Genomic DNA, 21195 nt, shown 5'->3' on the forward strand with positions numbered 1-21195 from the left:
GCTGTTGGATAACCATTGGGTGAGGTTGGTGGCTGCTTGGTCTGGGTTTGAGGAGTGGGCTGGGGGGTTTTGAAGAAGAGAAGAGGAGATCTGGTCGATGGTGATTTTGTTCCAGTTTCTTTGCAGAGTGGGTTGAGGGTGGTTGTTGGATGTGGGCTTGTTGTAGGTAAAGTGAACGCAGCTGTGGTCAGTCCAAAGGAGAGCTGTGGTGTGGCTGAAGGAGACATGTTTGCTGGAGGTGAAGATAGGGTCGAGTGTGTGACCTGCGATGTGGGTGGGGGTAGTGACAAGTTGTTTAAGTCCGAGGTTGGCGAGGTTGTCCAAAAGGGTGGTGGTGTTGCGGTCGTTGTTCTTTTCAAGGTGAAAGTTGAGGTCTCCCAAAAGGATGTAATCCTCGGAGGGGAGCGCCTGTGGAGTGATGAAGTCCGTGAAGTCTTCACTAAATTGTGCGCGGGGTCCTGGTGGCCTGTAAAGGAGGGTGCCTCTGAGTGTGGTCTTGGGGTCGATGTGGCTCTGGAAGTGAAGATGTTCAGTGTTGGCAAGATTGGCGTCTGAGCTGGTTGAGATGCGGGTGGAGTTCTTATGGACGATAGCGATGCCTCCTCCTGTTTGGTCGGTCCGGTCCTTACGGATGATTTTATATCCTTCCGGGATGGCAATGGTGATGTCTGGGGCTGAGGAGGCGTTCATCCATGTTTCTGTTAGGAAGGCGACGTCCGGAGTGATGGTGTCTAGTAGATTCCAGAGGTCGATGGCGTGCCTGTGGACGGAGCGGGTGTTGAGAAGGATGCATTTTAGGTGGTTGGGGTCGGATATCTGTTGTGTGTTCGTAGATGAGGAGTTGTTCTTGGTGCCGTCGAACTTGCAGGAGTTGCATGAGAAGGGTCCATGGGTGTGTCCAGGAGCGGCTTGGACGCAGTTGGGGAAGCGGCCGTGGTTAAGGGCTAGGAGGGTGGTGGAATCATAAGTAATGCGGGGGGGAGGGTGGTACGGGGGCCAGGGGGTCTGGCGCTGGGCGCGGTCCAGGCGCGGACGGGCGTAGATGGGCTTACCTTTGGCGCGGATTGGGCACGAACGCTGCGCGTGGACGCTGCGCGCATGAGCTACTGTCATATATGGATGGTGGGAAGGGGGAGGGGCGAGAGCGGCTCAGCTGGGAGGCGGGGCGAGCTCAGGGAAGGCACACGGAGCCCAACAACAAAAACAAAATGGAGGGGGGAGCAGAGCAGGGCGCCGGGGGATATTGCCTAATGAAGCTGCAGGTCAGAAATGGAGCAAGCCAGCAAGCGGCAACCAAGTAACGTTAGTGCGGTAAAATTCAAGGCGCTGAAATTACAATGACACACAGAGCATGCACAGAGCAACGATACCGCGTCTCGGCAGGGAGACAGGGGAGCGACTTCTCAGGGCAGGAGCGATGGGGGATCACAACGCTTCTAGGTCCGGGAGCGCTGTAAGTAGTTAGTGGGAGGGCGGCTCAGCTGGGAGGCGGGGCGAGCTCAGGGAAGGCACACTGAGCCCAACAACAACAACAAAAACAAAATGGAGGGGGGAGCAGAGCAGGGCGCCGGGGGATATTGCCTAATGAAGCTGCAGGTCAGAAATGGAGCAAGCCAGCAAGCGGCAACCAAGTAACGTTAGCGCAGTAAAATTCAAGGCGCTGAAATTACAATGACACACAGAGCAGGCACAGAGCAACGATACCGCGTCTCGGAGCGACAATGGAGGACTAAACTAGCGTGCTACGTTTGTGTGATCCAACTGTTTGTCAGCATAGATCCCAGTGAGGGTTATACTGTTCTGCGGTAATTCGGGGGCTGGAGGACTTAGTACCAACATACTTTGAGAAGTCCGTGCTTTAGTCGGTCGTCTTAGATCAGCCGTGTTCCAGCACGTTAGCTGTGGAAAAATCAAGGCGGCGTTTACTATCGGCTCGTTACTATGGTCGGGGAGTATCGGGGTTGGTGGTGGGGTCCAGAGGCATATAGGTGGCGAGGGCACATACCTGAATTAATCGGCGTGCTGATGCTCGACTGAAGGCAAGCGTTGGAAAGCCGGTAGCAGCGAGGAGTGGATATTTAACTTCCGCGTCTGGGCGATATCCAAGGCAGGGAGCGCAGACAATAATCCCCTATCCCTACAGGGGTCAAGCCCCGAACACAGGCGAGCAGCGCCTTCGGTGCATAAAGAAGCGAACAGGCCTGTGCGTCCATCAAATGGTGCCAAGCATGCGTAACAACATTCAGGGAGTCTAGTATACCCGTCCGGCGGTCCCTGGGACGGCACATCACCGCTGGAAGAGGGGTCGGGCCGCCACAATCTATTCTATATGTAAGTACGGGGCATCCGCAGGGCCGTGTATCCAGCCATACGCATGTGCGCTCTGCACAGCGCGATAATATAGCTTCAAGCCCGGGGCATTGAGTCCTCCCTCCTTAAAGGGAAGGATGAGTATTTCCCATGCCACTCTAGGATGCTTCCCAGCCCATGCCAGCCGCAGAACAAGTGAGTGGAGCTGCCGGAATAAAGTCCCCGATAGTACCATGGGTATGTTACTAAAGAAGAACAAGAAGCGAGGGAGAACAATCCTTTTCAATAAGGAAATGCGACCCATCAATGACAAGGGAAGACTTATCCATTTATTCACAGCTTCCTCCAGCTTAGATACGGCCACCCCGTAGTTTTCCCTGAGAACCACCTCCGAATCCGTGTGCAGCCGGATTCCCAAATGGCGCACTGAGTCTAAGGTCCACTGGATAGGATATTCCGTTTCGAATCTCCTAGTGGCAGGCGTGAGTGGGAACATGAGTATCTTGCTCCGTATCCCCGATACCGAGCTAAATAAAACAACTTCACCGTCGATAGGTTATCCTCTGGATTTCGCACATACAGAAGCGTGTCGTCCGCATATGTGGACACCATCAGATTGTACGTGGGGAATCTTATACCTCGATGCCCATGATATTCGCATAAAGCGCAAGCCAGAGTCTCGTCAACCAGGGCGTAAAGCATAGGGGAAAGGGGGCATCCCTGCCTAGTGCCGCGACCGATGGTGAAGGGATCTGTCGTAAGCGATCCTATGGGGACCCGGGCAGAGGGAGAAGCATAGAGCGTGTTTATCAGTTGGAGGAAGAGGTCCCCCACTCCCATGCGGCTCAGTACCTGTCTAAGGAAAGGCCACTCGACCGAATCAAAGGCCTTCTCCATGTCCAGGAAAACCGCTACAGCAGAGACATCATATGCCGCAAACACGGTCCGCAAGTTGTAAGTGAGGTTGCGACTAGGGACAAAGCCCGCCTGCTCAGGGGCAACCAGTTTGATGACCAACGGGCTGAGACGGTTAGCGATAATTTTTGCGAAAATCTTTGCATCAACATTTAGCAGCGAGAGCGGGCGGTACGAAGAGCAATTCTCCGGGGATTTCCTAGGCTTGAGAATAGCAACAAATTATCACTTCCCGCAGCGTGGGGGGCATTTCACCTGCCTCCGCTATCTGCTCAACAAGAGTCAATAATCGAGGAATCAGAAAATCAGAGTACGTTTTGTAGAACGACACAGTTAGGCCGTCGCAGCCCGGCGCGCTCCCAGCCCTCATCGACGGTAGGGCCCAAACTATTTCCTCCCGCTCGATCGGCCGAACTAAAAATTTGCGGTGCGTGTTGGTCAGCCATGGCAGCTGTATAGGCGTCAAATACTCCAGTATACGTTCCTCCGGAGCAGTGCCCCTGGAGGCGTACAACGATGCATAAAAGTCCCGAAAACGATCCGCAATCTGCTCGTCAGGTAAAAGCTTGACAGTCTGGGGGGATCTCATCTCAGGCGTCGTTGCGCAGCACCTACGCTGCTTTGCCAGTTGCGCTAATACTGCTCCTGGACGCTTTCCCTCTCCGTAGGATCTCGCAGTGGCGTACTGGCCCTAATGCTTCACCTCAGTATCCTCCTCTTCGTGGTACTCGTGGATCGTTTGTGCTAATTCCTGAGTGAGGTCTGCACTAGAACCTGCCAAGCGTCGTGCCTCAATGTCTCTAAGCCTGTTTTCTAGCAGAGACAGGCGGCCCCTAATTGATTTAAGGACTCCCGCATGTTTAGATATGTCAACTCCACGTATAAATGCCTTAAAGGCCTCCCAGACCGTCAAAAATGAGTCTACCGAACCAACGTTCTTATCAAAGAATTCCTGGATGGCAACAGCCAGCTCCTCCCGGAACACATCATCCATCAACGAGTAAGGGGGAAAGCGCCAGGTGAAAGGCGGAATGCGCCTCGCCGGCGCAGTAAGAGCATTAAGAACAGGGGAGTGGTCAGAATAGGTGCGCGGTTGCGTCACACGTCCGAACCAGAGAAAAGAGGTGCGAGGTGGACAACCAATAATAAATGCGAGTTTGAATATCATCCGGAGCTGAGTAGTGCGTGTGTGTCCCCCTGTGCCGGGTGCCTAGTCCTCCAAACATCCTCCAGCCCCAGTCGCGTCATCTTAGCTTCCAGTACCCTGGCAGAGGCCGAGGGGCGCCGATAAGAGCCATCCGATCTATCTAGTGTGGGCTGTCGGGCCTTGTTAAAGTCACCCCCAATAGGACATGTTCTCCAGAAGTTCACGCACCCTAGAAGCTAGAGCCAAGTAGAAGGCAGGGCAGTCAAAGTTAGGTCCGTAGGTATTAACTATATAGAAATTCATTCCTTTTCCAACGCACTTTGTAATGACATATTGCCCCTCCCTGTCCGTAGCTATCGGGGTCAGCGTCAGTGAAGCCTTTGGGTTTAGCCAGGTTAAAACTCCCCTTGCGTGCGAGGTAATGTATGTTGTTTGATAAGCCTCTATAGTGTAGTGTGGGACTGTCCGGTCGCAAGTGGGTCTCCTGCAGTAGTGCTATGTCTATTGCTTGCCTAGAAAGGTACTGAAGGACTCGCTTAACCTTGCAGTGGTCGTTCAGACCCCTAACATTCCACGTCAGCAATGTAATAGTGTCCGTTATGTGAGTCTGCTGTGTCATTTCGGGGGGTATTGTGTGCATAAGTGACCGTGTAAAGTGGTTCATGCCTGTGTCAGCCGTACCTGTCGCTCCGTTTCCGTGCCAATAAAACCCTCAATCTCACAAAAAACTAGCAACCAGTCCCCCCCCATCCCACGCTTAAACAGAAAACAACCAAACGGTCCCCTCCCCTGTCCCTCCCACGCCTGCCCAACCAGGCCGCGACACCCCCACCCACCCCTCCCGCAATGATCCCCTCAACATACCGCTTAATGGCATCAAGCCCCCCCTTCCACCCCTTCCACTCCAACCAAAAAAAAAAGGAATAAAGAAAAGGGAAAAACCCCCACACAGAGGAACCCTTCTTGGGGAGGTGTGTTACATGCAGGGGCGTAGATAGTCTGCTGACAACAAAGCTAAAACAATTAGTCACGTAATGTCTCGCTGCTGTGCCACACCCCTGCCTCCTAAGCAAAAGAAAAATTTGTAGCAAGTGATCACAGACCTCGTGTCAAAGCCTCTCAACAAGAGAGGACAAAAGTGAGTCATATCTTACAAGGCAGCCCCCCCGCTCATCGTCACAGCTCTCGTACAATGCTCAGTTCTACAGGGCTCACGCATGGAGCCAAGCGGTCGTCATGACATCTGCAGGGAGCGCAGCATTGCAGTGTTTCCAGGGCCCAACAATCACAGTATCAATAGCGTCCCGTAGCCTTTAGCCACGAATAATGCAATACAGGTGCCAATCTCACTATCAACCCCCTCTTCCCCCTCCCTCCCCCACATGCTCTGGGCAGCAATGTAGCACAAGTTTTGGATTGGCGCAGAGGGCGAAGAGCTGGCAGAGGCAGCAGCCAAGACTGCCAGCGCCAACAGGGAAATCTCAGGTCTAGACCTCACCCATACACAGCGCCAAAGGACCAACGTGGCCCCTCCACGGGGAGCAGTCTACCGTCTCAGTCCTGATCATCCAGAGAGCCGTCCACAAAGTCCTCAGGCCGCTCGCTCTCCGATGAGTGTCTCATTTCCTTGCGCCATTCCTTGAGAGCTTTCTGGAGAGCTCTTGGGTCAGTGAAAATCATGGACTTCCCCTGTCTGTTGACTCTCAGCTTAGCAGGGTATAACATTGCATAGTCAGTTCCCATTTCGCAAAGCTGGCGTTTCATTGGCACAAACTGTCGCCTCGCCCCGCCTCCTGCACCCTCGCAGTAAAGTCGGGAAAGAGGGAGAGCATGGAGCCTTCGTAGGTCAGTGGCTGCTTCTCTCTGGCGAGCTTCAATGCCGTGTCGCCGTCTCTGTAGTTGAGCAATTTGGCTATTATTGGGCGCGGGGCGCTCCGGGTTTTAGTCTCGGGCCCAGGGTGTGGGGCGCCCTCTCAATGACCAACATCCCAGAGAAGGCCGACTCCTCTAGCACTTTTTTCAAGAGATTTTCAACGAATAGTTCCATATTCCCAGTCTGCGTGGTTTCCGGCAGTCGTGTAATGCGTATAGTGCATCTTCAAGATTGCGCCTCTAGATCCTCAGGTGTGTCCTGCAGGAGTTGGATCACCCTGCCTAGCTGCTTGTGTTCCGAGTCCAGAGAGGTCTGCGCCTCCTCCACCTCGCCTATGCGACGTGCGGACATGTTGAGACGTTCATCGTACTTGTCTAGACTTTCCGCCATCCGATCCATGCGATATGTAAGAGCATCCATCTTTGTTCCTAATGAGGTGATCCCGCCCTGCAGGTTCTTTTCCATGGCCATTTATATGCTGCAAATATCTTGTTCCGACAGGTCTCTCTCCGCAGCTGACTCTGCGCTGTTTTTTTCTGGTGGGGGATCGCTGGACTTGGATCTCGTTGTCACAAGACACGTCCCCGACCTAGAGAAAATCGCACTCATCTCAGGGGCCACCAGCAGCAAGTTGTAGAGCTCTCCGCCCGTAAGTCAGCAGTGCAGTCAAGACGGGGGCTTCAGCCCGCCACGCAGAAGGGATCCGTCACTGGCCAGTCTGGGTAGTCCAGTAGGCCTCCCAGGCAGGGAGATGGGGGACCCTGCGCCGCAGCCGCAGTATCGCCACAGTGAGGGCCGCAACTCCAGGTCCCAAAAGTACCACAGAGGCGTCAGGAGTGATGGGTCAGCCCCACCCGCCGTTCACAGGGCCCAAGCCGCGCAAGACCAGTGCGTGCCCCAGAGGTCAAAAATCAGTGCCTTGCACTGTCACAGCGTGCGGGATATGTCCATGGGGGGCAACCCCCTACCCAAAGAACAGCGCTTTCACTCAGGCGGAAGAGTCTAGGCTCGCCCCTCCTGTCTCGCAGGCCTCCCTTCACAGTTCTGTGGCCCGCTGGGGACCCCAGCGCTGGAAAGACAGTGCCTGCCCCCGAAATCGCAGCCTCACCTTCGAGCGCCTCACCCGATGGCAGCAGCAGCTACTAGTCCCGAACAATGCACCGCCAGTCCTTTAAAGTCTCCACTTATCTCCGCAGGTCCCCAGGGCAGCTCACCCGGTATTCTCGCCAAGAACAGGGAATCCACAGCCAGAGCACTCCGGGAAATAAGGGGGGGAGCAGCCAACGACAGGAGGTCCTCTGCACCCCACAAGAGCTTGTCCCTCAGTCCGCAGGACCCCTTCCGATGTCAGGGACCCGTAGCCCCAGTCGAAGCAGGGCGCTCGTGTGAAATGCCGCAGCCAGAGGCACCCTCCAGCAAGCTCCGTTCTCCCCGCCTACCTGCACACCGCTGCAGACGATCGGGGGAGAGCCAGTCCAATCCGTCAGTCGCGAGTCTCCGCTGCTCAACTCCAGGTTCCAGGGTCACCGACAGAAGTGTCTCGCCGTCCAGGGGGGGCCGCAGATCTCCCCGCGCCTTGCAGCAGGCCCCACTGCTCAACGGCCGCCAGCGCGCCTAGGCCCTGCTGTCTACCACAGCTTGTCCAGTCAGGGTGAGAGGCCGGAAACCCGCCAGTCGCTAGCCTCAGACACTCCGGGGCACAGATTCAGCCTGCAGAATCGCGCAGACCCCCGCTACAAGCAGGATAAATGACAGGATAATTTCGAAAGCGAGGGAGCTCTCAGCTCAAGCAGCCATCGTGGTTGTGAGCTAACTCCGCCCCACTTCAATTAGCACCTTATGTGCTAATGCATGTTATGGCAGTGTGTACATCTGAGTATATGTAAAATATTAGAGAGCCGAGCTTGCGTAATATATAAAAAGGTTTGTAACAAGCCTAACTCAACTTGGTCTTTTTCCACTTTTATACATGGCAAATGGGTGCCCATGTTTACCAGTATCCAGCAAAGTTGGCTTTTGCCACCAAATGCAAGTGTGGAACTCCCAACCTGCACTATCCCATTTCATTCTTGACACAAATAAAAAAAAATTGTTGAGAAAAATTATGTGTTAAGGGGTACTAGGATATTCACAAAGAGGTAAAGAAATTTAGGAAGAGCTACCATTTTCTTATGATTAGGATCCGCAGGGCAATTGATAATGGTAGTGTAAGTGGTGTTTCAGTCTGTGACGTTTTTCTACCACTGGGCCATAATTGTCCTATAGTAGTTTTTTTTTTATCTGAGCCCCCTTTCATATTCAGGTACCTAACTGAAGACACACCATTTCAGTGGATAATCTAGTGTAGACTTAGTCGATTGGAGATAAGCGGAAAGAGATCCATGTTGACCCCAAATCATTGATGATCCAGTATATCCTCCAAATGTAATATTTAGGCCTATGAATGGGGCTACATTTTCATTAAGACCCTTAACAAAAAGTAGAATATCATTTGCATAAAGGGGCAGCAGGCAAAGGTCTGTAGTGGAAGGATATTCCTCTGTGCGCATGGTGTTCAAGATTGCACACCAGGGCCCAAGTGCCAGGGCAAATATAGAGAAAGAAGGGGGCAACACTGTCTAGTGCCTCTACTATTTGAAAATGATGTAGATATAATATTGTTAACCTGTATCTTCCCATGGGATTCTGAGCTATAATGTAATTATCAAGACCCATGGGTTCTGATAGAGACCCATTCATTCTGATGTAGTATTTGAAAATGACTATTTCAAGGAGACAAACGCTTTCTCAGCATTAAGAAACAACTTTGAGCGCTGTGTATATCTTGCATTAAAGCAGAAAGGGGTTTTAAATTATGTAATATAGGTCTATCCGAGATGAAGCTGGCCTGTTCAATGAGCACTAGTCTGTTCATGTGTGGGGAAAACCTAGTGCAAATGATTTTGGCCAATATTTTATTGTGTAAACTAAGTAAATATAATGGCTCGTATGACTGGCACTTTTAGGGGTTTAAGAAAGATTACAGTTTTTGCTTCTCTCCAAGACTAGGGTAATTGCCGCTTTTCATGCGCTTCTTTGTAGACCTGTAGTCAGTAAAAGGCTAATATTGATTTCAAGCAAAATAACAGTACTCTGGCTTTTTGTGTACCTAGAGATTCTCCCACTGTTCCCCTGAGCCTTCGTGGGAGCGGACTGAGGGAGAGAGGGAGCAAAGCTTGAGGGAGAGAGGGAGCAAAGCGGGACTCCCAGGAACCCCGCAGCCATCATCACCTGTTCTCCTCCCCCTGCTGCCTTCAAAACTGCTCGCGGCCCCCGCTTCGCGGGAGCTGCTCGCAGCGGTTCTTGCCTTACCGGGACTTTTACCAACGTTGCTAGTCATTGAGGGAGAGAGGGAGCAAAGCGGGACTCCAACAACAAGGAGCCCTGCAACCGTCATTACCTGTGCTCCTCCCTCTGTGGCCCATAGCCTATATTTTTGGATACGCCCCCCGCTACGGGTGAAGCGAGACGGGCGAAGCCCGGGCCAAGGGCGGCCCCGTTTGAGCCCCTTGGAGGCCGAAGTAGGCTGGGCTGGGCATAACCTCCAACGCATGGTCTAGGACATTAGTGTCGTCATAGTGCGGTAAGATTCAAAGCTTTGGACCAAGTCTCGCCAACAGGGGGGGGGGTTAAACTGTGCAAATTGATAAAATAACTGCGATGGCGAGTGGTGTCAACAAGGAAAAGATGGGCTCGAAGGGGGGGGGGGGGAGTATGATGGGAACATTGGATTACTTCATTACGAGAGCTTCGAATTGTCTCGCACAAGAGATAGCAGTAACGGAACGACGGCTATCACTTGATCCACTTCCAACTGTGGGTGGGCTCTTGGTGGATCACTCTTCCGCCCAGGATCCATTTACCAGCGATGACTATCCCCCTATGGTGGACACTTTAACGGCAACTGCCTCTATAGATCCTGTGCCAGAGAACATGGCTCAGGACCAGCTATCATGTGCCATAACCAGGTCAAAGACTGCCCCTTGCACGAGAAGAAAGGAACCCCTAAAGGACACCCAAGGAGCTAATAAAAATAAGCGGGAGGGGGGCCATCTGAAGAAAAACTGTCCCAGTAAATCAACGTTAACAAGGATGGGTGAGGATGGACGTTAAACTTTGGGACATTACGTGGAGACGGAGCAAGAGACACCCCCAGGGGCCCCGACTGTTCCCAACATATCCGAGGTCTCTGTGCCCACTGTGAACAATGCTTTTTGGGACAAAGTGGGGGCTTTACCTGCTGATTGTCTATTACCTCTTACTAATAGATTGGCTGCTATTGAAGCAAGTTTACTATCTCTTATCAATGCTTCCGATCAGAATTCTGGGGTTCTAACCAGACTTAGCAATGCTAGTAAAAAGCACACATCTTTAACTCCACCTGATTTAAACATCACGGGTGTAGCTAGGTCTGTGGCAGACGAACAAAGTGTACAGGAGGCTGGGAGCTTAGAATTGGTTAAAACAGGGCCAGTAGCGAATGTTGCGAACTGCGGTCTGGGACCGCAACCTCAAAATAAATCCACATCTAGATATGACCACAGTGCATCCTCACGCTATCGGCGTAACAGCAAAAGAACGCCCATAAGAATTGATTTACCCCCCGAATCTAGACCATATGTAGTGGTTTTAGTGGGGGTACCTGAGCTGAAGAACGATAGCGAGGAATCACACATGTCACTAAAGAATAAAGATACGGATTGGCTTAACAAAAATAGACCACTCCCGCCACATGTAACCAGTGAAATCTTGTTCGTCAGCTGGGTGTCATGGGTGGGTCACAGAGCAAAGGATACAATGGGAGACTGTATCCTGATAAATTTTAAAGACACACGGACGGTGTCTCACATCTGTGAGTGGAGTCAGTCCAGACCTGTGTCAGTTATCCAGGCTCTTCCCCTGTCGCACTTTTACCCCCCGGTCCATTGAGCACTAAGCGTGGCATTGAACAAGTTTGGAACACGGTAAGGTGCCCGACTGCGGGTAGTTCTAGTTAGGGAAGGCTTATAGAACCTTTACTTCCTGTGGCTGTCCGCCTACAAAATAGATTTAGCTGCCTAGATATGGTGGATTGACTGAATCCTTCTAAGCTGCGGCCTACTCCTGGGGGTACAAATGGGACAATCCCTGAGACAGAGCGGGAGAGTTGGATGTAGGCAGAATAATTTTTTTAGCACCATAGGGGCCAGGAGTGTTGAAAGATGTATGGTGGATATACTGATCCCAGCCACCCTAAGTAGCAGCCCACTCCATTCCTATAGATTTAAGGAGCCTGTAGCTGACTCAGTTGTGGAAGGCAACCTATTGCCCCCCTTGTTATGTAAAGTGGGTCTAACTGAGGAGGGAAATATGGAGTCATCCGAGAGTATGGTCATGGGCAAAAGGACTGAATCACTTAAAATCTTATCCTGGAACCTGGCAGGCCTGCTTAATAAATTGACCTGTCCAGAATGGTGTTTTTTGTGGATGAAAGAGAGGTGTGCCTCTTCCAGGAGACCTGGGCCCGAACTGAGCAATATCGGGCAGGTTTTGCATCATTCCATGTATCGGCAGTATGGGGAGGGAGAGGTCGCCCGTCAATGGGGACTTACTATCTGGGTTGGATCGCATTTGGGTTGTACTGTCAAGTCACTAAATACCTACTCCAAAGACATTCAATGCATAGTCCTCGCTTGACCCAATGCTTTTAAGTTAGCACTGATTAATGTCTATTCACGCCCTGTCACTATAGCCAAAGAGTCCACCACTATTGAGGACCTGTCCCTCTTTATTCCAACAATCCAGAGTGACATCTATCTTCTGGTAGGGGGCGATTTGAATTGCCACTTCGAGCATCTTGAGGGTATAAATGAAGATGTCTTATTGGCAGAGGATGAACATTGGTCCATCCCTTCGATTAAGGCTCCATCTCCTAGGGCTTGGTCCCCGTTAGCCATACAGATTATGGCACTAACTTTAACTCATTCCCTACGAGCATGCTATGGCTGCACCCCCTCTGGCTCTTAACAAACCTGGAAAAATTTCCCATCTTGATTACATATTGGCTGAAACAAGTCTATGGCCAAAGGTATCAGACTTTAATGTTGTTACAAGAGTGGACAGCGATCACAACACCCTAATTTTAGATCTGGGCTTGCCTAATACCAGTAGTAGCGGTGCTTCAGCTTCCGGGGATACCGACGGCGATCTTACCCTGTCGAATGACAGGCGCAGAGTAAGATGGCATAAACTAATGGAACACCCGGAACAAATAGAAAAATTATATAGCTTGGCAATTCCCTCTTTTATAGAGGTTGCAGCGGTAGTTAAACAACCATTGCCCTCTGATTATCTAATTAAACTGGAGGCTCTTCATGTGGGCTTAGTATCCAATTTGGCAGAGGTACTCAACCCCCGGGTTTCCAAGAAGGGAAATAGGGCTCCCCACTGCTCGTGGTATAACTCAGCGTGCAGGAAGGCCAAAACAGAACTATTGATGGCCATAAAAAATAAGATTAGAACTGCAATTAAAGAAAGGAGGGCCCACTACAAATGGTTAACTAAGTGTGCGAAGGAAGAGTGGGATTGTGACAAGTGGTCTAGTTTATCTCTTGCGCTAGCTACTAAAGATTTGCGGAACTTTTGGTCCAAAATTAACACTGGCTGCAGTGAGCCGAAAGCAGCCATTGAATCTAATATAGCGGCGGAAGTCTGGGAAGGCCATTACCGGGCCTTGTACTCTACTGAGGGCCTCTCTGACGATTCTGAAAATATATCAATTTATTCTGCACCTATTACACAGTTAGAGGTGATTGAGTTCACGGTGGCAGAAGTTTATAACGCAATTACCAAACTCGCCACAAGCAAAGCACCAGGCCTGGACAAACTCCCGGGCGACCTCTTTAAGCATGAGCTGAAAATCTGGGGTCCGTATTTCCAGATCCTTTTTAATGCGGTCCTGAGAGGGATGGTGGTACCCTGTACTTGGCTGGGCGCAGAGATTGTCCCCATTTTTAAAAAAGGCTCTCCTCTGCTCCCATTCAACTACAGACCCATAAGCCTCATTGATGTCCCCCAGAAGATCTTTGCGAGACTCATTTTGGACCGGTTACAGGACTGGATAGAGGAGTTCACAATTTTTAGCCCCTATCAGGCAGGTTTTAGGAAGAATACCTCCACCCTGGACCAAATTTTCCGTTTACTACTCCTGTATTGGAAAACGGTGATAATAGAGGGTGGCAGCCTCTATGTGGTATTCGTGGACCTTCGTTCTGCCTTTGATCTTGTCCCCCGGGGGAAACTCTGGAGTGTTCTTCTCGAGCTGGGCATTCCTATCCACCTCCTGTCTGTCCTGATGAGGCTACACGAGACTAACTTTGCTCAAGTTAGATGCGGGAAAAATGACGCATTGTCATCTCGATTCCCTGTTGGAAGGGGGGTAAGGCAGGGCTGTGTGCTCGCACTTACCCTGTTTTGCCTCTGTCAATGGGGTGATCGCGCATCCTAACTGAGTACAGAACAATGATGCTGGCAAAAGGGTCCCTGCCATTACGTTCGCCGACGACACCCTCTTGCTCTCTAAATCCCCAATGGGTATACAGCGAATATTGGATGGTTTTGAAGAATTCTGTACTGCTCGGGGACTGGAGATCAATTCTTTTCAAACTAAATTCATGATCTTCAACCCCCAGAACAAACCGACCAAATCAAAGTCTAGGGACAACGAGACTTGAAAGGGTAAGCACTTTTGATTATCTGGTGGTTACCATCAATGAGAAATTGACGTGGGGCCCCAGCAAACTAAGCCACTATTAAAACTGGCCCAACTTTCGGGCGGAATTCTCAAACTATCCAACAAGTCCACTATCAAACCTGTTGGTCCCCCGCTGGAGGTTTATAAATCACAAGCAAAAGGTGCCATCATGTACTGGGGCGAACTATGGGGACACGAACAGGACCAAACTTACTAGGACAAAGTAAATTTTTAAGACATTTGCTAGAACTTCCATCCAGTACCCTGCTCCTTCCTTTAAGGCTTGACCTGGGGATTAGATCAATTGATGAAGAGTTAGCTCTAAAACCTCTTAGGTTCTGGCGCAGGCTCTGGGTAACACCAGAGTTGACAAATTACAGACAGGAACTCAAAGAAATACTGACCTTTCCGAGTGCATGGAAAATTCCTTGGCTCACTTTTATAAAGAATGAATTTACAAGGTTAGGAGTTCCTGCTCTATGGGCTGACCCAGAGAGGGGTTGTAAAACGATATCACGCGCTTTGCTTACGAAAGTATTCCGTGCTAATAAACTCAATGTGGCACTATGTAATTCCCAACTCTGTTCTGTAACTGCTTCCTTTCTTCTGGTTAAACATTTTTATTTCTTTGAGCGATTTTTAGATGACCTATATCCTTTATTAGCAAAATATTGTATGTACAATTGAGGCACATAGTTTTACCCCTTAGAGCTTTCACCAGCATGTGGTTATCTCCTGCCCCGAAAAATTGTCCTGCATGCAATTGTGACACTGAAACTGATCTTCATGTCTTCTTTTTTTTTTTGTCCGGCGTATAACAAATCTAGGAAGTACGAGCTTGTTCCCCTGTGCAAAAATGTGGGTTTTCGGCATTTCATGCAGGCACTCAGAGTGCTGAATTTAGACACAACTGGACCTATTGTATTTGCCGTTTCACAATTTCTGGCAGCTATCTGGCATCAGCACAGAATTTTAATCACCGGAGTTTAAGCCTGGAATGGCAGCCAATAGACATACGTACATTGCTTTTTATACATTTTCAGTGCTTTTTAGAAACTCATTTATTCTTTCCATTTTAAGGAGTTTTTATATGTATGAATTCTGTCCAAATGTGTCTATTTGAAAAATGCTCTGGAAAATATTTTTGCTATAATTGATTAACATTGCCATCTATATGTAATGTTTTTATACTTTTATGGTACATTACTGAAAAAAAGATTTCTTGAATGAATGGATGATTTATATTGTTTATAGAAATTCTACAGTAACCCCAACCAATTTGGGTGCTTTACTCCCAGGTCAGCTTTCAATCATGCTTATAATTTCTGCTGTGCTAGTGGGGAGCATTAACAGCCTTCTAAATGAATCTCCCACCCAAGCTAGAACAATGTCCGCTAGATATTCAGCAGTTGTTAAATGTGGATGTTTATAACGAAATAGAGTTTCCTTTTAGGATTCCAATGGCTAGCATATAGATTTATAATGAGTGTTTATCTTGAATAGTTTTTGTTCTCTTTATTTTTAGGTGTGATGATTTGTCGAGTGATTTTAGTCTTCAAGGCATCCCTGTACAGTCTTTGCATGGCAATAGGGAACAGTGCGATCGGGAACAAGCATTGGATGACTTTAAAAAAGGTATGTTTGTGCGGAGCATCAAGTGCACTGCAAGAGATTAATATTTGAAAGTCATAACAACTATTCATTCAAAAAGATGTCATTAACAGACATACATGCTCAAACTCTATAAATACGCAAAATCTGCCAGATGAGGTACCTACAGAATGTTAATTTCTCTCAGCCCACTTTCAAATATTCCAAACTTTTGCGACATTTTAGACTGTAAAGTTATGCCCATTATTGTATACTTTTAAAGTGAAACATTGCTTTAATGATTTACCTTAAAATTCTAACATATACAGTTGCTACAAAATACAAAGATAATGGTGACTATGCCATATATTTGCACATCTATATAGAAACCAAAGTAAGGGGTTACAGTATCAAGAGTGCAATATTCTTTTGCTGGCTGGTGCTCACATGATATAGTCACTCTGTCACTTCAGGATGATACAACCGGCCTCGAACATCTGCTCTAGAGTGGAAAGCTAATAAATAATTATACTGAAGGACACATATAGACAGCGTCCAAACAATATATAAATGGGTAGTCCAAAGTAAGTTCTAGTAACTTGAAATGATTGGAACTTGATTATTCTCATACTTCTCTGGACGTCCATCAATTCTTTACAATTTCAATGAATGGACACATGTATGTTGTTTAATTGTTTAAAAACGCTGAACTGAATTTTAAGTATATGCTAAATATGCCGTCCAAAAGGCAAATCTTGCCATATTTAACGAACATCTTGCGCAGCATTTTTTTTCTAGAAAGCAACCAAAGTTCCTTGTGCGGTTTGAATACAAACTGACTTGTAGGAAACCCCCAGAAATTCCTACGTTGCTATAAATACTACAACCAATCAATTGCATTCCTTCTGAATGTAGGTATTCGCATTTAAACAAGATATGTGAACTTTGTATATAAATTTCACAACAACGTTCTAGAATCAAGAACCGCCTTATTTCTTCGGAAATCGGGCACTGTACCTGAGGTTAACATTTAGCATGGACTCTGGCATAAACACAATAATAAAGGGTACATTTATTTGACTGCTATCTTCTAGAGGCAAGCTGTTACTGTGTGTTGTTTATTTAATGTTCAGAAATCAGATTTTAAATGCAAATGGATATTGACTGTTTCACTGGTTTAGATTCTTACTGACATGTATCGTGGATCTCTTTGCTAATAACTTCACAGTACCTTTTTTACTTCTGGCTAAAGCGCAGACTTAGATTGTCATTGCTTCCTGTTGTGAGGTCTTTAAAAAGTTCAATAAAACATACAGAGAGAGAAAGAATGTGAGCTTTGGCTCCACCTTCGTCAGCCATCAGCATTCATCGTTTGCCTTTGCTTGAATGGGCTGTTAATTAAGACAATGGCTTTTCGTTTATGATTACATTGACCCATTTGTATTCCCACTAAAATTTGGTGATAGGGTATCAAGATGGCTTTTTTCCCTATACTATATATGTGACATGAACTCGAACTTGCAATAGAGAGACAGTTTGTGATTTATGATGTATTTACTTTACTGACTCATTAATATTTTAATTGCTGATTCGTGGCTTTTTTTTTTTTAGAGGTATGTGCTTTTAGGTTGCCTTGGCTTGCAATAAAGACATTCACTAACAGCCCTTGTGCGTTCATTTGCTTTACTTTACTGAGATTATATTGTGGATTCACTGCTAATTTTTGTTCAAAACGTACGTGCATATATTAAAAATACAAGGAAATCACTGACCTTTTCTCAAAACTATCTACATGAAAATATTTTGTTTAGGACTTCAGTTTGCCACTTCACTTTGCCACTTTCAACACACACATCATCTTCTGGGTCCTTTTTTTAACACTCTTCTTGGAGGTTAGTGCTTAGTTTTGTAAATGCAGTCTATACATCTATGGTCATAATCCCAGCTTCCATATTGCTGTCACCCAAGATGATGTGATTCCTTACGGGATTTTCTTTCTTGGACAGCAATGGGCAACTCAGTCACACAAACATTACCAAACACTGCCCTTATTAAAGTATTACCAAACACAGCAATTATTAAAAAGCCATTCTGTTTCATGTTTGTTGTTTGCAGAGTTTGCTATATTTCAAAGTCTCGATTTAGTTTGATCAGTAAATCCAGTGTGAATGAAAATGATACACGTGTTATTTATGTGCATTAGACGTAGCACTACCAGTGTTGTATAGGCGTGTGCATTGCAACCCCAGATATACACTGCCTCACTGCAATCAGACTTCATAGTTGATTTAATTAAGGTGTATCAGGAACCGCAATCAGCAGTGAAATGAAGCTCTGTAGACAACTGAATCTGAATGGGGAAAATCAGTTGTGCATAGGAAGAGACAAATTCTCAGAAAATGTCTTTTTGAAGATAACTTCTTGAAAGATTACTAGGTTGAGGGAAGTTCCAATTTTATAGTGAAAACCTTAATGTTGAGACAAAAGTGAAAATAAACCTTTGTGCCTTAAATAAATTGTGACTTTCTTTCACAGGGAAAGTTAGAATACTAGTAGCTACAGATTTAGCATCTCGTGGACTTGATGTTGAAGATGTTACCCACGTTTTTAACTTCGATTTCCCGCGTAACATAGAGGAATATGTCCATAGAATCGGCAGAACAGGAAGAGCTGGGTAAGCAAGATCTTGCATTAAAATATAAAATGTTATTGTTTCTAATAATTAAAAAAGGTTATTGTTCTACAAAATACAATGATCAAGCTATCAATGTGATTAGGTAAGTCGCAATTAAGATATCGGGTAAACCAGTTCTTCATTTTTAAAAGAACGAGTGCTGGTGGACAAAGCTCCGCTCAGAAGCCTGCGTCCATTGCAATTAAATGTCTGTACGCCCAATACCAAAGGTGTTGTAGTCTTGCATCCATCGTATATTTCTTTAATCCACTGCCCGACGCTCCCTGCCCCTTTATCTTACACTTGTAGGTTTCTTGCTTTCACCCTTTGACAGGTTTCCCATCCTTCCCAACCTACACATTTCTGCGTTGTGTTCTTCCCCGCTCTTGCTCTCTGTAAATGTCTGTTGCAGAAAAAAATGTGATAGTCCCCAAAAATTAGCGCTGGTGACAATTAGTGGTGGGGCGAGGATGTGGCGTAACAGACAGATGCATACTTTGAAACTGTTTTGGCGTCAGCTCAACATCCTGTGATTCTGGGCAAATCACATAATCTCCATGTGCCTACAAAAGAATGTGTGTGTCCTTATGTAATGTAACTAGTGCTCATGCAAAGAGCCCCAAAGCTTTGGGTCGAGTTTGTGCTATATAAAAGCGTCAAAAAAAAGAAACCACACTGGCTCAAATTAAGCATTTTTGTTGAACACATGGCAAAGACAAAAATTGCCAGATTAGAAATTGCCATGGAAAAGGTTTGTTTTGACCGATCCGTGACTCGAGGTACTGTAGACAAACATTTTGGTAATTAACTGCATTGTGTGATGTCTTTTGTGAAAAAACGAAAACCCTTTCTCACTTTTTTAGCAGGCTTCATTATTGGGTTCCTTCTCAGCAAGACCAAAAGCATTGATGCAAGATGGGCTCCCTTTTGTGCGTTTTGTGAGGGTTTTGTGTATGTATGTGTTATGTAAAGAACAAAAAGTCACTATGAGTGGTTCGCAGAAGCAAAGGAACCTAGAAATAAAACTGCACAGACAGTCTGAACATCTCTGTTAAAAAGCAAACAGGGTGGAATGTTATGATTCAAACCCCCGGTAGTGTCTACATGTTTCTATCTTCGGTGAAGCCTACAAAGGCCTGGGGCATTCAGTGGGATGGGTTCCTATTGCTAGCCCTAAGCGTCAGTCACCCAATCGATGTGGTCAGCCAACGGTGAAGAAAGGAAAAACGAAACCACAACCATTTATTCGTACATGTCCTTGAAAAGTGATCGTTTTGACCTGTAAAAAGAAAACCGATTTTGCAAAAAATCTGCTTACTATGTGTTCATGTTGATATTGACAAGGAGGACACTTAAAAACTTCCAACCCTTATACACTGTAGTGATTATCCACCCATTGGATTGTGATACACTGGCAAAGCCACTCTTATATGTAGTACTTGCCCACCCTTTTTTGATCACACACATTATTATTATTATTATTAATACAGTTATGTATAGCGCGTAGTTACCCTGGGGCATCCCAGCGCTTTTCAGGACTGAAAGAGAAGTGGGGAGCCATCAGGGTCAGCAGTTGACAAACAGGTGTGTGTTCAAATGTTTCCGAAAACGAAGGAGACAGGATTCGGATCGCAAACTTAAGGGAAGTGAGTTCCAGAGCACGGCGATGTTCACAGAAAATCTTCTACCCCCTGTGCGAGCTTTTTTTACTTTCAGGGTTTTAAGCAAATGTTTTTGATCCGAACGCAGGGTTCTGCCAGCCTTGTAAGGAGTAACTAAACCTTGCAGAACGGGAGGACCTGTACCTCGCAGAATTTTGTGCGCGAGACAGAGGGATTTAAATTTCACCCTTTCACGCACCGGTAACCAGTGCAGAGCCTTCAATGCCGGTTTGGCCGACCGTGACATGGGGATGTTTTTAAGTACTCGTGCTGCCGCATTTCGAATTTGTTGTAATTTATTCAAAGTTGCCTCCGGGGCGCCTAGATAAATAGCATTCCCCGTATAAAGACACAGTATGCAAGTAAAGAAGGTAATTTGCCAGTCCGCAAAATATTAAAACGTTGTGCCGAACGTCTACGGTGTCCTTATGAAATGAAGCAGCGGTACAGTTTATTTAGATTGGGTACATTTGTTGGATGTATATGTTTGCTTCCAGTTGCCATGATAAAAAATGCTTTATTTTCAATTTCTGTATTTTCCCATCCCAGGATATTAAGATCCTAGTCTTCTGAGTAGACTTTTGGTGCATACCTGATGGCACTCTTATCTTTAGGCACTCCCTTGGGAGGTAGCTGTGTTTTCTTAGCTTTCTCCCGCTTTTGCCCTCCCCACCCCGTGTGTGCTCTTTTCACCCTCATCTTCACACACTTCCCATGTATTCATTTTTTTTTCTTTTTCTTTTCATTTTTTATTAATAAGCGCGGATACTTTGCTGCTGAGTTGCTCGCTCTTGTCTCTCCCTTCCTTGCTCCCCAATGCTGCCTGTCCCAGTTCCCCATCCAGCACTGAAAAATGTTAATAATACTTTGACTTATTTTTCTTTTTACCCTGAACTAGCAGCTAGAAAGTGCTGCCAGGCCTGTTACTTGATGTTTACCACTTCCCCACCTGTTTTACATGGCCGATTTTCGTGTTCCATTGCAAAATTAGCAAGCATTGGCGTGGCCAATAGGTCTCGCCTTTGGGACCTTATAAGTGTTTAGTTATCCAGCAGAATATCCTTGGTGCAACAACATCAACTTTTGCATGACTAAACACTTATAAGGTCCCAAATGCGAGACCTATTGGCTATGCCAATGCTTGTTTTATTATGTGATTTTAAAGCGCTTTTGACGGACCGAGAGCAGTGTTAATATCCCAATAATTTTGTTGCTAATCAAGAAGATCTAGTCACCAAAATTATAATATGAGCT

The 21195-nt window shown here is 47.0% G+C and overlaps 1 protein-coding gene across 1 annotated transcript in view; it reads left to right on the forward strand.

Moving 5' to 3' along the window:
* The window catches only part of DDX43 (DEAD-box helicase 43), a 995487-nt gene that overhangs the window by 592494 nt on the left and 381798 nt on the right, over positions 1–21195 (forward strand). Inside the window, exons 13-14 of the mRNA XM_086925221.1 lie at positions 15542–15651; positions 18142–18280. Coding sequence (XP_086781347.1) covers positions 15542–15651; positions 18142–18280 — 249 coding nt within the window. The remainder of the gene's footprint in view (positions 1–15541; positions 15652–18141; positions 18281–21195) is intronic.

Source organism: Lissotriton vulgaris, chromosome 6, assembly GCF_964263255.1.
Source record: "Lissotriton vulgaris chromosome 6, aLisVul1.2, whole genome shotgun sequence".
Taxonomy (NCBI): domain Eukaryota; kingdom Metazoa; phylum Chordata; class Amphibia; order Caudata; family Salamandridae; genus Lissotriton; species Lissotriton vulgaris.